This window comes from Lasiosphaeria miniovina, assembly GCF_030549165.1.
Source record: "Lasiosphaeria miniovina strain SMH2392-1A chromosome Unknown B0T26scaffold_2, whole genome shotgun sequence".
NCBI classification, from domain to species: Eukaryota; Fungi; Ascomycota; class Sordariomycetes; order Sordariales; family Lasiosphaeriaceae; genus Lasiosphaeria; species Lasiosphaeria miniovina.
The window spans coordinates 827669-842278 of record NW_026848221.1 but is presented as its reverse complement, the minus strand read 5'-3'; the positions used below and the strand labels follow the sequence as shown (position 1 = coordinate 842278).

The 14610-nt window shown below is 53.9% G+C and overlaps 7 protein-coding genes across 7 annotated transcripts; 4 read left to right on the top strand and 3 right to left on the bottom strand.

Annotated features, from left to right (window-relative positions):
- Positions 1–67: 67 nt before the first annotated feature.
- Positions 68–1269, top strand: B0T26DRAFT_109792 (uncharacterized protein). The gene is made up of 2 exons (XM_060433267.1): positions 68–951; positions 1211–1269. The coding sequence occupies exon 1, from the start codon at positions 236–238 to the stop codon at positions 935–937; it is 702 nt and encodes a 233-aa protein (XP_060299810.1). The 5' UTR covers positions 68–235; the 3' UTR covers positions 938–951; positions 1211–1269.
- B0T26DRAFT_638746 (conidiation protein 6) lies at positions 1250–1768 on the bottom strand (the record flags this gene model as incomplete). Its single annotated transcript, XM_060437071.1, has 3 exons — positions 1250–1319; positions 1530–1590; positions 1648–1768. The coding sequence occupies 3 exons, from the start codon at positions 1766–1768 to the stop codon at positions 1250–1252; spliced, it is 252 nt and encodes an 83-aa protein (XP_060299809.1).
- A 1730-nt stretch (positions 1769–3498) lies between these two features.
- On the top strand, positions 3499–3917 carry B0T26DRAFT_692376 (uncharacterized protein; the record flags this gene model as incomplete). Its single annotated transcript, XM_060441162.1, has 2 exons — positions 3499–3634; positions 3721–3917. Coding segments are annotated over 2 exons (333 nt in total), but the record flags the coding sequence as incomplete, so codon positions are not given.
- A 1380-nt stretch (positions 3918–5297) lies between these two features.
- On the top strand, positions 5298–5986 carry B0T26DRAFT_636832 (uncharacterized protein; the record flags this gene model as incomplete). Its single annotated transcript, XM_060436868.1, has 3 exons — positions 5298–5607; positions 5761–5853; positions 5919–5986. 3 exons carry the CDS (start codon positions 5298–5300, stop codon positions 5984–5986), a joined length of 471 nt encoding a protein of 156 aa, XP_060299807.1.
- A 932-nt stretch (positions 5987–6918) lies between these two features.
- On the bottom strand, positions 6919–7985 carry B0T26DRAFT_737784 (uncharacterized protein; the record flags this gene model as incomplete). The annotated part of the gene is made up of 4 exons (XM_060443507.1): positions 6919–7050; positions 7219–7384; positions 7469–7706; positions 7973–7985. 4 exons carry the CDS (start codon positions 7983–7985, stop codon positions 6919–6921), a joined length of 549 nt encoding a protein of 182 aa, XP_060299806.1.
- Positions 7986–11072: 3087 nt separating this feature from the next.
- Positions 11073–12236, bottom strand: B0T26DRAFT_737783 (nucleophile aminohydrolase; the record flags this gene model as incomplete). Its single annotated transcript, XM_060443506.1, has 5 exons — positions 11073–11459; positions 11524–11736; positions 11810–11904; positions 12072–12134; positions 12230–12236. The coding sequence occupies 5 exons, from the start codon at positions 12234–12236 to the stop codon at positions 11073–11075; spliced, it is 765 nt and encodes a 254-aa protein (XP_060299805.1).
- A 652-nt stretch (positions 12237–12888) lies between these two features.
- B0T26DRAFT_636196 (uncharacterized protein) lies at positions 12889–14262 on the top strand (the record flags this gene model as incomplete). Its single annotated transcript, XM_060436802.1, has 2 exons — positions 12889–14057; positions 14097–14262. 2 exons carry the CDS (start codon positions 12889–12891, stop codon positions 14260–14262), a joined length of 1335 nt encoding a protein of 444 aa, XP_060299804.1.
- Between the last annotated feature and the right edge of the window lie 348 nt (positions 14263–14610).

The window sequence follows — 14610 nt, the reverse complement described above, 5'->3', positions numbered from 1 at the left end:
ATGGCCTGAGCGGGCTCCGCAATTGCCAGACAAAGGATTGTTTACTTTGCAGCCCGCCCGGCCGTTGTTGTGTGCTGACGACAGGTGCGGGGCGTTGCAAGACGGCTCAAGCAAGGAAATCCTATAAAAAATAAAACAAACCGCCCCTGAGTCGAGAAAAAAGACAGAAACAACAATAGGCTTCGTCTCGCAATCGACTGGGTGAAACGAAATTTGCCTGACCGCCCAACGCCAAATGTCGCGAGATGAGAAAGCTGAAAGCCCAAACTGCAGCTGGCGCCAAATGCATGCGGCGAGAGGTGGGGGGGCTGCGCGTGTTGATGCCCGCTCCTTGCTGCAAGTTCGTGTGGTGGCTGGGTGGAATGTTGGTGGCTGGTGCGAGCCAAGCCCCCCAAATTCCACGAGGCTGGCCGGCCAAGGCCCCACTGATCTCCCGAGCATCCATGCCTGCCTGTTGTTACCCACTGAAGTCTCCGACCTGGCATTGCCGGTCTCCCGCAAGAAGAGGGCCCCTAGGCCGGCTTCCATTGGGCACCTTGGCCCCCGGTCGGGGGCATTTCCACCAGGCATTGCGTCGTGCGGCGCGCGCCCGGGTCGGGTCGCGGCGCTCAAAAGTGGAATCCACAAACACTGCAGTCTAAATCCAGCCCGGATTCACGCTTCCAAAGAAACGCGCGTCAAATTTGTCATTGCCTGCCTTTCATTCATTCCTTCCTCCTTCTTTCCAATGCCCCACAAGAGAGAGATTGCGTTCACCTCCCATGTCACGTCGTGTCGGAATATCCATCCTTTCCTATGCAATTGCGGGCCAACACTAACCACCTGCACCTGTTCCGTACCGGTGTCATCTACCCCGCGAACAGAGAAGTCCTGCTGCGTTGTATTTCTATTCCACAGAATTCCGGTCTATCGGATCAGCTTTAGACTTGAGCCTTGATACGAGGGCTAGCGGTATGCACATTGACACGATGCACCAATAGAATCCAGATGATGGTTGTCAAAGCAATAACACACGCGCACGCAGACATATATCTCAACTTTTTACCATCGGAATGATGTGTATTCATGAGTGAAAGCGTGTCATGATATTGACTTCTTCTGTCTGTCTTCCCGTAACTATACCTAGGTAACGTAGCACAGCACAAACACTACACGACACACTCGCACCTTGACCCCTTCAACACCCAACGGACCGCACTGACAACAAAAGTTGCTGCTGTTTGTGTTTCTTTCGAAACAGCCGCCCGCTCTACATCTGGTTGAGGCGCTCCTTGGCCGACTCCTTGGCCTCGTCCGAGACGTTGGGATTCTTGAGGGTGCTGCAAGACACAAGAGCAAGTGTCAGCTCCAAGTCGTTCGTGTTGTGTTGGCACATGACGTGACGTGACATGACCGCGCACCAGAAGTGGTAAGTTGGAAAGGGAAGGGGGAAAGGGAAGGGGGAAAGGGAAGGGGGAAAGGGAAGGGGGAAAGGGAAGGGGGAAAGGGAAAGGGAAAGGGTGAAAAGGGTAGCAGGAGACAAAACTTACGCCTTAAGCCCGCCAGCAACATTTCCGGGGTTCTTGTTCTCCTGGTCGCCGGCCTTGGGAACTAAAGTGCGTCATGTGTCAACAAGGGTGCTGCAGAGTGAGAGCAAGAGCGACATACCGTCGCCGCCGTTGAACTCGTTGTCGAGGATCTTCTGGGAGCGGTCCTTGGACTCCTGCGACGTGTTGGGGTTGTTGATGTTGGCCTTATGGCCGCCGGCGACCTGAGCTTCGGTAGGCATGGTGGGTAGGTGGGTGATGATATCTTTAACTGTGTGGAAGAGGAGTTTGAGAAAATCGGTTTGTAGACGTAGCGAGTACAGAGTTCTGGTGTTGATGTCTTTGAGGGGCTGACATGGACTTTCAGTCCTTTTAAATCCCCATTCGTCCCCATAACGCTGCGCGCAAATAGAACGGCCACGTCCGGAGCTTCCTCCCGTGAGGAGCAGCGGCCAAAAATGGCGTCCCGAGCACGACTCTTGCTGTGCTAAATGTAGGCGTCACCACTCCGGCCCCAGGCCAGATCGTGCGATGATCCAGGCACAATAGAGTCAAGTGTATGGACTAAAAGCTACTCGGTCGAGCTAGGGAGGCGGCTAGGGCCCTCTTACTTAGGTATCAAGGTGGGTGCGTCTCCGCAGCCGGCCATATAGCTCCATCGAGGCTCCGGTAGTGAGTGGGCGGCTTGAACATGGCTGAGAAAGGGGTTTTTTGTATGGAAGCTCGGTATGTACTGTACAGTCTAATCCCTGAATGTTTGTTAGCGTTGGGACTTTCCAGGATTCGAAAGGTCTCAGCACTTTACGGCTCGCTCGCTCGAAAGGCTTTTCGGCAAGGGGGGTATAAGTTATTAGAATCCCAGAGGCCTGTCTTTTTAAAGGCTTTAACCAGCCGGTTTATTTGCTGGGCTATGACATTTATTCTGCCCAAGTACCAAGCCAACAAACATTCGGGGATCGGATTGTAGGCATCTTTTCGGATGCATGTTTTGAGTTGTTCATAGATGAGACTAATTCCTGGACTCTCACATGCTCGGATGTTCGACTGAAATATTTAACCTAGAGAGGAACCATGCGGTTCCTAGACCTAGTATTTAGCATTCTTGGCTATTCCTGCGACTAGTCTGTCAAAGATTGCCTTCCCTCTGATCTTTATTCTAGTAAGGGGCTTATCTTCTATTGACGTCAGAGACACACTTGGGTCTGATGTAATGGCAGCGCGTATTTGGATATTGGAGAAAGATACCAAAACAGGTCAAAAGTAGCATTGTATAGCATCAGTCGAGAGAAACATTTTCTTTTTGAGACAACCAGGTAATCGAGGAAAATTCACCCGAGTGTTGTTGATTTCGTAGTATTGGCAGAGCTCGGGCTACTGGCTAGTGCAAACCCCACCATTTTCAGCAGACTGGTTCCTCCAACAGGCCCGGCTTCACGTTGTCCCAGCCCCACGCTTCACCATGGCGTCAATCACATCGAGGTCGACGACATCTACGTCGGTGTCGGCTTCATCTACACCTACTATGCCTATCTCAGTAGAGTCGATGTAATCGTGCGATCCCCCGACCTTCCAATTCACCAATGTGCGAGATCTCTTCGACGCAATTGCTCACACGAATGGGGATTCCCTCGCCGTCACAAGTATAGTTTTGCCCTTTTGTTTCTATATAGGATACTAATTGTTTAGACATCTCTCCTAGTCATTTCACCAAAATCGATCGTGCTCGAGAGAAGCAAGGCCGCAAGTTCCGCTTTCGCGATTAGATAGCAATTCTCGGATCCTTATTATCACAATCACAACTGACCTTCATAAGCAACTCCACAACCCGCTATATGACGAGTTTTCGGCGCAGGTTCATAATATGGGTTTGAAGTGGAGTTGGAAAAATATCGGCGCCGCTATACTCCCAGGCTATTCTGGACAAGACGGTAAAGAGGGTGATTCGGCTGGTGGCCCAAGGCCTCAACGAGCTGCTAAATTGGCCTGGCCAATACTTGTTATCGAGGCAGGATTCTCTCAGTCGTTGGGGGAATTGTATATAACTATGCGGCGGTGGTTTTCTATGTCGAACCACGAGGTCAAGATTGTTCTTCTTGCCAAGTTCAACAGTACCACAATCCTTTGGAGAAGTGGGGGGGAAAAATGCAAGTTCGCCCTGGAGCTACCACAACACAACACTTTCTTCAACAGCCAGCACCTATGCTCCGACAAATCATCACCATTACCCGAAACACTACTACCAACCCGACATCGTACAATGTCACTAGCGGCGCATTAGTACTGTCATTCCGGCTTCTCTTCCTTAGAGATCCGGGCCCTGGGGAGGGAGACTTCGTTTTCAGCGTTCAAGAACTGGAGGAGTACGCGGAAGATGTCTGGGCTCAAGTGTAGATTAGCAGCCAATCAAATTCGGCATAGCCAACCAGTCAAAAACGGCAGTGTTGTCTGGCCTTTGCACTTTGGGGTTGACAACAACGCCGCTGCGATGTTGATCATAGTACCCGGTTATAATGGGCGTGAGCGTATTGGCCATGGCGTGGCAGCACTACCTTAGATGCACGTGTACGAGTTGCATCATGGTCTCGGGTCTCCGAACCCATGCTGGGGGTTGGGTTTGTTGCATGTGTCTGCACGTGTGGTTGAGGTCGCAGTTCCAACCTTGAAGTTACAACCACCAGTGTCGGACCGCTATCCAATTCAACCTTTTCGTGTTCTTTCTTTCTTTCTTACCTACAGTAGCTCCGGAGGGTAGTTTATGGTTTCGGTGAGACTACAGCTCGAGACGGAGCTCGAGATGCAGTTCGAGAAAACAGGGCCGACAAACAAACAACAAGAAGTCTAAGAAGGCCCGATATCAGCAGGCTGCCTCACAATACGCTGTCCAGGTGGACTCTTTATCCATTTGAGGCATTGAAGACAGGTAGGATTTAGGTTTGCGGAAGCCTGAATGGGGAAGAGGAGCCCGTGGGAAAGGAGTGAGGACGTGATGGAGAAGCCGAAAGTTGGAGAGATGCACGCTAGTCCAGACACGGTAAGTATGCTCCGAGAAAGCTAAAATCAGCCACGCAAACGGACCTGCAGCTCATTCAGGTGTGGCTTAGACCCAAGCCAGGTCAAGTCGGGCCACCGCTTTATCGATAAGCCCGCGTCTGAGACAACGACGGGTCTTGCGTCTCTCACTCCCCCTACTCTCACAACGTGCATCATAGGGCTGAAGAGGCGAAACCCCCCAAAGAGCCAAACAGACAAGCAGCCGTTCAGCCCCAGGCTGTGGGCCTTTGTTTAAACTCGTCATTCTCGCTAGACGTTGCTGCAAACCATCTCTTTGGGAGATTTCCCCGGCCTGCTTTACCTTCGTGTTCCTAGGAGGCCTTCCGACGCCCCGCCTGCCGCCGGCCCCGTCCGTCCGTACTCGCATCTCAAGCCCGTCATTCGACCTCGTGTGATCACAAAAGATATCCCACCAAAAATAAATCGCCGCAGTGCACACATACACACATACGTACCTACATGGCGGCGCATCTAACCCTAGTTTGAATATCCACGCATACGACCCCCCTGACGCAGAGGTACTTCAGGTACAATCCCCCTCGCAGATCAGATCTCGTATTGCACGGCAGCAGGTCATCTGCGGCTGTCAGGCGGCGCAGTGCGGGCGAGATCTACCGAGCAGGTGGTTTCAAACATTGTGTGTAAAAGAGGTGTCTGTCTGCAGGGGTAGCAACCGAGAACCGGCTAGCCGGTTGGACCCATCGACCCAGACCCAGGGGAATGGAACCGCCACCACCAGCAGCACCAGCCCCACGGCAGCCGCCAGCCATCAACTATGTGCTGGGGTTCCTCATGGTCGGGCTGGCCTGGGGCCTGACGACGCCCTTCATCCGGCGGGCAGCCAAGGAGCACCGCCCAGGCGCGCACCAGCTGCTCGAGTCGGACGCCGTCAGGAACAGCTGGGTCCGGAGCAAGCTGTTCGGCGCCCTATTCGCCGTCGTCGACCTCCTGCGCAACCCGCGCTATGCGGTCCCGCTACTGTTGAACCTGACGGGTAGCGTGTGGTTCTTCCTGTTGATTGGCAAGGCAGGTAAGTTTCAGTTTGGCTCTAACACCCCCACACTCTCCTTTCTCGCCGCCTGCCCCAGGTTCAGGCACTGTTCGTGCCTGTACCCCAGGCAGCGAGATTCAGGCCGTCTTGTTGCTGACTGCATGCCCCCCATTTTGCTTCGTGTCTTGACAGAGCTGAGTCTCACCGTGCCGATTGTCAACACCTTGGCCTTTCTGTTCACCGTCATTGGTGAGTGGTGGCTTGAGAGGAAAGTCATTAGTCGAGGTAAGTAGTTCATATCGTCATCTTGCTCTTGGCCGGGGATTCTCACTGATGACACCACCCCAAAGATACGTGGATTGGAATGACTCTGTCTCTTGGCGGTATTGCGCTATGTGTTCACAGCAAGAATAATTAGGTAACACATCGGAATCTTTTCAAGTTGACTGTATTGAGACACTCAAGCATAGAACTACGTAGACAAGAGGCGTATCACATGCGTCTTGAAAGCCCTTTGCAAGCGACCGGGTTTGAGAATGATTACCCGTTTGGGGTTTTATTTTCCGTATTCCCATTTCCTGCTCCCTGCTCCAGGCAGTGCACGCTTTATTCCTCCCATACCAAAATATATGCCTCCTAATTGCTGCTTTTCCCCTACCAAGTCGGAATATTTCCAAATCCCATGTGTTCATCCCCAATTCGAAAGAACCCCAGCCAATCCAAAAGCAGAGAGACGATAAACAAACCAATGGTATAATGTCATTCTATGCGAAACGAACAGATAAACGAAATGATAAAGCGTGCCCGCGCAAAAAAGAAAAAAGGAGGTCAAATATATACAGTCGAATGTGTCCGTCCAAAGATAAACAAGACCGAAGAAATAAAACTCAAACAAGCCAGTGTGCTCCAAACCCCAGTGAAGAAAGGCATTTCCCTGCGTGTATTCCCTTTTGCCCGTGGTATCTTTCAAGCCCGTGCAGTATGTATAACGAATGAAGAAGGAATTGCAAGAAAAAGAAAAGAAGAAACCCATTTTCAACACCCCCAAAGACTTTTGTGCCCCTGAAATAACAATTGGGATATACAATGCAAAAGATGGAAAATAAATCGAAAGTGAAGGGCAAGAAAATAAAAAAGGAGATTATATGAGTGATATTCCCTGCCATCAAACCGTCGAGGACGTAGACGAATGAAGGAGTGAGTAAAGAGCGTGTCGGTATCGGACGGGCCGATAACTTCGATGAACAAGAAGGGGCTGCCGTCGGGTTTCTGTCAATTATTGTTGAGATATTATCGAGACATTTCGGGAGGCGGTGGTGCTCAGCAGGGGTGAGTGGACAAATAAAATATCTAACGGCGCCGGGCACGCACCCACCGCTGCACGCTTCGAATGCTTGGGTCCTCGTCAGTCCAGCGACCCATGGCAATGTCAGAGGCCAGCAGCTCCGAGTAGATGGCTTCGTCGGTGATGGTTGCAAGTTCCTGTTATTGGAGAGGAGCAAACGGTCAGCAGGTGTCGTACTGTGTAAGGCACAATGTGTCCCGATGAAATAAATTACGGAAAGGGAAGGCTGTATTGTGTAGCCGGAGGGAGAAAACAGGCACCGAAATAAAACTGGTAGATGAAACGAGACGAGAGATAATACTTACAGTGCGCAACTGCTGGTCACATCCCCTCAGCTGCGAGTGGTTCCCCGAGTGCGGCCGGCCGCCCAAGAGGATTTGTTCCCGCCACTCGATCCAGCGCTGAGCCGCTGCCTGGCGGAGATAGATCTTTTGACCTTCGTGTCTGCGGGCATAGGCGTCGAGATAGACCCTGAAGATTTCAGGGGTTAGAAACACTCCGGCGAGTCGATACAACGATGGTGAGAGTAGATGAACAAAGACCAAAAGAACTTACTGCTTCAACTCAGCCTTTGCCTGCTCCTCCGGGCCGCCGGTGGTGCGTGGAACGGTGATGTCGGCGGCACAGTTGAGGATGTGCTGGCCGTCGAGGGCGCACTGGCGCAGCGCCGCCCAGCCTTCGGTGTAGTAGTCGTCCATGTCGTTGGGGTTCACAGGAGCGGCAGCGATGAAGTACTGAAGTGTACGGAAGTCGGAGAGAACCTCGGCGACTCGCGCCGTGCGATACTCGTTGACTGTTCATCGATAACCTAGTGTCAGTAGGGGTTTTTGTTGTTCATGGGCCGTTTTTGGGAGTGGTGTCTCCTCTACGCGTCTCTGTCTCTTGGCTGTGCGCATAGGTGTGTACGTGTGAAAGAGAGAATAGCGCGTGGGTATGGGTAGAGGGAAAGCCCGGACCATATAGGATAAGGCTGGGGCAAGGAGTATAGAAAGGGGAAAAGGGGGGGGGGGGGCGGGACAAGGTTTATCAGGAGGGAGGGGAGGGGGAGCGATCACATACGTCCATCGGCCATTGTGGCTGGCGATCTAATAATATGCTGTCGACTAGTGGGAATATGTCCGACGGTGCTGTTAGACGGCTAAGAAAGCGTTAACGGGTTGGCGATGGCTAGACTGGTGGATGATGTTGAAGAACAAGTTTGTTGATAGAGAAAGAGGAGTTGCCACAGGCAAAAAGAATAAGAGCAGGACGGCGGCAATATGCAAGGTCTATGCAAGCACAACGAATGGTAAGGCCGAAAAGAGAAGAGATTGGCGCTCTCCAGTGTGGACTGATGGCTTGAAGGTTCATGATGGTCGAGACGGGGAGGCGCCCCAACGGCTTTTGTAGAATTTGCCATCGAGGCGGCTGCACGACCGTTGCCAGATAGTCAGGAGGGGATAAGACCAGAGGAGTAAGTGGTGACTTCTCCTGACCGGAGGTACACATGGTACGTATCCGCAGGGTGTGTGTTTTTGTTGGCGAGGGGGAAGCAAAGAAAGTCCCGGCCGAGTTCTGTTGACGGGACATGCAACCTGCAACCTACCTAACCTGCAACTCGGCTGCAAGTGGAAGTCAAGTCGCAACAAACTACAGCTGCAAACGCAGGCCCGTTACTGACTCAACCACAGACTTTCGCAACGACATCATCCACAGCACGGCTGTCAGCCCATCGAGCGACATGCGGGCTGATGCCATGTCGCACGTCGACGGAGTCGATGCTACGTGGGTGTTTTTGTTGCAGCCGAACGCCATGCTGCGAGGGGAGAGCTAGGGCAGGCCCCTACCAAGCTGTGCAGGAACCTGCAGGAACCCACCCCCCCTCTCACATCTAGACACCCAGAGGAGCACTAAAAGGCTGTATTTGGGTCTCGGCCCTAGTCGTCAGGCTGTCTAGCCAGGGAATGCACCAGATTGGACGCAGGCCTAGCAAGTGCCAACGGCGACGAGAACCGAGTATGCCGAGTCGGAATAGAGAATCGAGACAGGTACGTGATGTGATGGCGGTTGCAAAGCTTGGATGGAACAAGCGCTGTTCAGTTGGCAATGGAGGGACCAGATGACTTTTCGTTGTCTCTTTCCTCTTTCCCCTCCTGTCTTCTCTCGTTACAAATCCCTTTTGATAGGCCGTTTGTTCTTTCTGCCTCAAGTCATTTTGACAGTTCGTGGTTTCCAAGTTGAGGTTTACAGGTTCAGGTTCAACAGTTTACTCCACTCTTCTCGCCTACCCCCCTAGCCTCGCGCCTTCTCTTTACCCAAACTTGTTGCAGCTCTGCTTCTGCAGCCACGAAACTCTCCCTTCCCGCTCTTTTTTGTTGACTTCAGGTGTCTCATCTTCTCGATTTATTTAAGCTAGGTTAGTAATTCTCCTGGCTGCATGTTACAAGGCTCCCTGGGCGGGGCGCCATCGGAACAACTGGCTGTTAAGATCAGACGGCGCAATGTGGAGAGAGAGAGAGCAACCTCAAAGAGCCTCTCCTGCGTGGCTTGGGCCCGTTTTGGGGATCCGCTAGGGAGGGAGCACGCTGTGGGTGGATCGTGCGTCCCGGCCAGCCGAGCCAAAACGGAAACTTAGGCGAGCTTTCAGCGACGCCACAGGTGTCCGGCAGTCCAATCCAGGAACACCTAGCCCAAAGCGTCCAGTTCCGTGGGAGGGAGCTTGTGTGGCTCAGGCCTGCCGTGAGCCAATGGTAGGCCGTACCGTGCCATTCAACGAGCTCACCACGCCCCTCGACGGAGCTGAACCGAACCTGGGCGGATATTTAGCATCTCACCCACATTTCCTCTGGCAGTACTCCTCCGTACTGAGGGCCATCCCGCAGGAGAATCCGCATCTCGTGCCGTCACCACGGGAATACATGGCTAGATAGGCTACCCTGCTCCGGGAAAAGCAAGAAGAGGGGGGGGGCTTCAAAGGCCACCGCTTGTCATGTGCGTCCTGCGCCGGCCCTATTTGGGCGTAACCCGTCTGCCCAGTCACGAGCTGGAGAAGCTGTCGTGCAGCGAGAACGTCGACGACACAAGGTCGCGCCGTTACTCGATCCGGCACGCTGATAGACCGCCTCAAACCGGGAGCCGACCCTTTCTTGCCAAGACCTCGAAGACGGCTGCAACAGTCAGCTCCTCAGGGTCCGGCCCCCTCTTTGAGATGCTCCCAGTAGTATGAATGTCTCTCCCCCACCACCAATATCGGGACTCGACGTCGATGGGCCCCCCTTGTACTAAGCCTCATTTGCCTTACCCAACTCCAGAGCACTGGGAGGCACAGGAGGGGGGTCGGATTAGGACGCTCCTTTTGAATGAGGCTTGCATGTCGGCCGTCGACTGCGGTCAGGTACGGGTTTCTTACCTACCCAAGTGCACATCGGCCCCCCGTGCCATCTCATTGTGAATGGTCGCCTTATGGCCATGGCCCGCTGGATATACACGTGCTGTTGCAGATAATAAAAATGTGCCCAGCATCGTTTCTAACGTTCGCCACCGCCTGCAACGGTAACTGCACCTTTCAAGTCCGCCAAGGCTGAGGAGTAAGCCAGAATACCGCCGAGATTCATGCAAACGCTTGGTCGTGATATCTGCGCCTTGCTTGTCTTGTATTTCCGGGCCGCTTAGGTTGTATGTGGTCGATGCGAAGTAAGGTGTATGAGTGAAGCAACGTCTCGGTCCGTCTTAGACCACCAACCAAGACGGCTCACTCCGGGCCTCTCCTTCAGCCTTCAGCTCCAGCCACATCGGTACAAGGCTATAGGGCTACTAGTGCACAGCTTGAGAAAGGCGTCTTGGCCCCAGTCCGGCCTGCACCATTCTATTTTGGCATGTCCCGTCTGCACCTCATCACACTGCATAGCGATGCTCTACGCGGTATGGCCTGGAGTATAATGAATATTGACACACGAGTAGCGCGGGATAGGCGTTTTGAGGCTGGGACGATACATTTCTGCCTGCTGGATTACCCCCAATCACCTCGCAACCACCGCCCACCTCCCGCGCTCCTCAACCCGCCCCGAAACTGGGCAGCGAATAGCCGTCGTAATCGCCCCATCGCCGTCCAACTTACTTAGGCGCACCGACCACATCAGCTCCCCTCTCGGAGGGTAGCATTTTCCCTCCGTCAACATCATCAGTCCTTCTCGGCAATGGCTTGTAATCGCTCGTCGATCTCCTCTTCCGTTAGCGTCCTGAAGCCCGGGAAGGTCCCCTCTTTGCCGTCTGCGCGCGGGCCTCCTACAATTCCAATCTCAATCTCCGCCTTCTTGAAGTCCATGCTAAGGACCGTGCTGAGCGTCGTGATAGCCAGCTCCACAACGTCCTTCCAATCACCGTCGGCATGGTCCTTATTCTTGAGCTTCTTCTCCAGATGGTTGAGCGCCTCCTGCTGCTTGGGGCCTGCCGCGGTGCCCTTGTACCCGATGTAGTAGCCGGCGGGGTCGCACTTGAACAGCTGGGGACCATACTCGGAATCCAGCGATATCAACGTGGTCGCAACACCGTAGGGCCGCATGTATGCCTAGCCAAGACACTGTCAGTATTGTTGCAGTTGCCCCCCTCCAACAGCTCGCTTGCTTGCTTACCCGTTGAGTGTAGACCTGGCTGATATTGGCGAGCCGCTTGGCCAGAGCGTCGCATGGCATCTCATAGCCATTTGCATATTTGAACTCTGCGGCTTCCGACTGGGCACGCTGTGAAAAGGCCCGCGCATCGGCGATGGAGCCCGTCATGACGCAACCAACCGAAGGCGACAACTGGAAGATGTGGGAGACGGAGGAGGGGTCGATGAGTTTATCCTGGTGGCAAATGGTCGGTCAGTTCCCATCTCATCCGTCCCGTCGCTGACAGCCGCATCGGATCCCGACCTACCGGCACCTTCTTCTGCGACAGGACCACAGCGCAGCCCTTGCCCCGAACACCAATCGACATGATGTTCGCAGCCGTTATCGCCTTGAAGGCATATTCTGCAACAGAGTCCAGCCGTCAGCATCGCATACACAAGTTGTTGTCCACACATGCGAATTCCCGTTCTCTGGCTGCCTAATCGGTCCGAGGAGGCGTCGGCCAGCTCCAAGCCGGCTTCAGGTTGGCAGCTCCTGGTCGCCCTGTCCATGTCGCAATTCGTACGTACCGACTTGGTACAATCTTCCCTGCTCAGAGAAGATCGTAATGTGTCTGTCGTAGCCCGCGCTGCCTATTCGCTGAGTGTTAGCAGGAAGGTCCAAATAGGCCCCAAGCTCAAGCCGTGCAAGCGGAGCCCAGGGGACGGGCTGAAAGCTGACAACATACCCGACATTTTGAGAGATGCGGAGATGAATCAAAGTTATCTCTAATGTACCGAGTCGGAGTTACGATCGATGTGGCTTAATTAGGGGGAATCGATTTTGCTATGTTTTGCCTCGGCGTGGTGAGAAGTTGCGGTGGGAGCAAGGCGGGAGAGAGCTTCGTCGTTGGGGATGATTGAGAGCTCCAAGTTGGCGCCGACGCGTTGCAGCGGTTTGCCTGGAGAAGACTGAGGCCTGGGCTTGGCACTGTGGCCTCAGATGCAAGGCGGTAGGATACTGTGCCTGTTTATAAGGGTTTTGGCCTGAGGCAGAAGGGACGTGCTGGACTGTGGAGCCCCGCTGTCAATAGTGCTTATCGGTAGAATTATGCTTGGTTTGGGCTCCGATAAGGCCTCGCAGCAGAAATTTGCTGCAGAGCTTGAATTGAGCAGAGGAAGTAGCGACGATACCCAATGAGACAACCAGAAAATCCGCCCAATACTATCGCAAATCGGCTCCGTTGACCTTATTACGAGGAATAACGCTTGGCTAGGTGTCGTAGCGTGCCGCTCCCTGTTTCCGGCCGCACTCTGCCGTCGTCGAGTAGGAAAAGCTTGTGGCCCCCCTCCTTCGCCCATCTCCCTGCCCGACTTTCTGAAAGGGCTCCCTTTCCCTTTGGTCGCCATGTCCACCCACAGCGCGCCAGCGCAGCGCCTTCCAGCCTGGAAGCGATTGGGCCTCAAGCTCAAGGGATCTGCATCTGACGAAAGCCCCGCCAATTCCAATTCCTCTGTTCAGGCCTCCCCACGGCCCAATGCTCTCACCCACGTAAACGGCAGCAGTCCGGCGAGCGCCCTCAAAAGAAAGTTGCCAGATTCTGCGGCGTCGTATCAATCACCGACGTCGGGTTTTGCCCAGACCCCCAACAAGAAGCTACGGAGAGACGATCAAGCTTCGGACCGCGGCACGCCATCGGGGTTGCGGAGGCAGAAGTCGGTCACCTTCACGGAAGATACCAAGATCACCGACCCGTCCAAAACAACGCCGGCGAAAACGATCAAGCCTGCCAAGCCTAAGAGGGAGAAGAAGCCCAAGAAGGCTTCGGAATCGGCTTTCAAGCCCGACTTCAGTCTCGAACCCGCTCTTTCCTACATCCGCCAGTGGCACACGGCTCGCGACTCGTGGAAGTTCAACAAGAACCACCAGACGCTCCTGATCAAATACCTATTTGACGGGGATAGGGTACCGTCCTCCGACATTCCTATCTTCTACGAGTACGTCCGCGACCTAAAGGGTGCTGTGCGGACGAGGTTACGAGAGACAGCAACCGAGATCAAGAAGAAAGACATGGAGCAAGGCGAGGCGGCCTTCCCCGCCTCGACCAAGGACAAGGAGACCAAGCAGAAGCAGTACGAGGAGGTCATCTCTCGGTTCTTGGAAGAGCAGCAATTACATCACGAGCAGAATGGGGGTGGCAGCTCGTCATCCGCCAATGCCAATGGCAAGCGCAGCTTTGACGAGGTAGAGCTCGTCCTCCGCGCGGCCGATCCAGAGGTCAAGCAACGGCTGCTGAAGCGCATCCGCGCCGAGATGGTACTTGAAAGCCTATCAGACAGTGAGGACACGACGTCGACCGAGACGACGACAACGACGGCTACGGCCTCGAGCGGGGCGGCTTCTTCCTCGTCTGGCGGGGACGCCCTCGCTGCCGACAGGGCTGCGGCCCAGGCGCCGGCGCCGGCCAAGCGGGCTGTTGAAGCATCACAGCAGCCGGCCAAGCGGCGCAGATTAAGGGATGTGCGGACGGCCATTGACGATAATGATGATACCAGTAGCGACGATAGCAGCGACGAGTCTGCCGCGAGCGACAGCGGCTCGAGCAGCGACAGCAGCGACGACGATGATGACGACGACTCAGACGAGGAGATGGAGCTTACACCGAACCAGAATGCCGCTGAGACGTCAAGCAGCAGCTCATCGTCGTCCTCGTCGTCCGGGTCAGACTCGGAGCCCGCTGATGCGGACGATGACAGCGATGACGACGACGAGGAGGATTAAAGGTTGCATTAGTTTAGAAGGGTATAGTGATTAACACAATGTAAGCACTTCCGTTCCACCAGCGCGGGATTGAAGGATTGCTTGCATCTGAAGCTGGATATTGCAAATAGCATGTTGAAACGAGAGATGTGTTCAATCGCCTTGGCCGGGGAGACATGAAGCGAGTAGCAAAAAAATATCATACACATAACGTAGCAACTAGCCTGGATACATCTATACGCGCCGTTATTCGCAGATGTTTGTACATAGGCGGTTGTACTGAGACAGCGAAAGGAGGAAAATTAAACAGGGGACTGAGTGTATACAGAATACTGACACTGTGAAACTTTTATGCATGTTCTACATTTA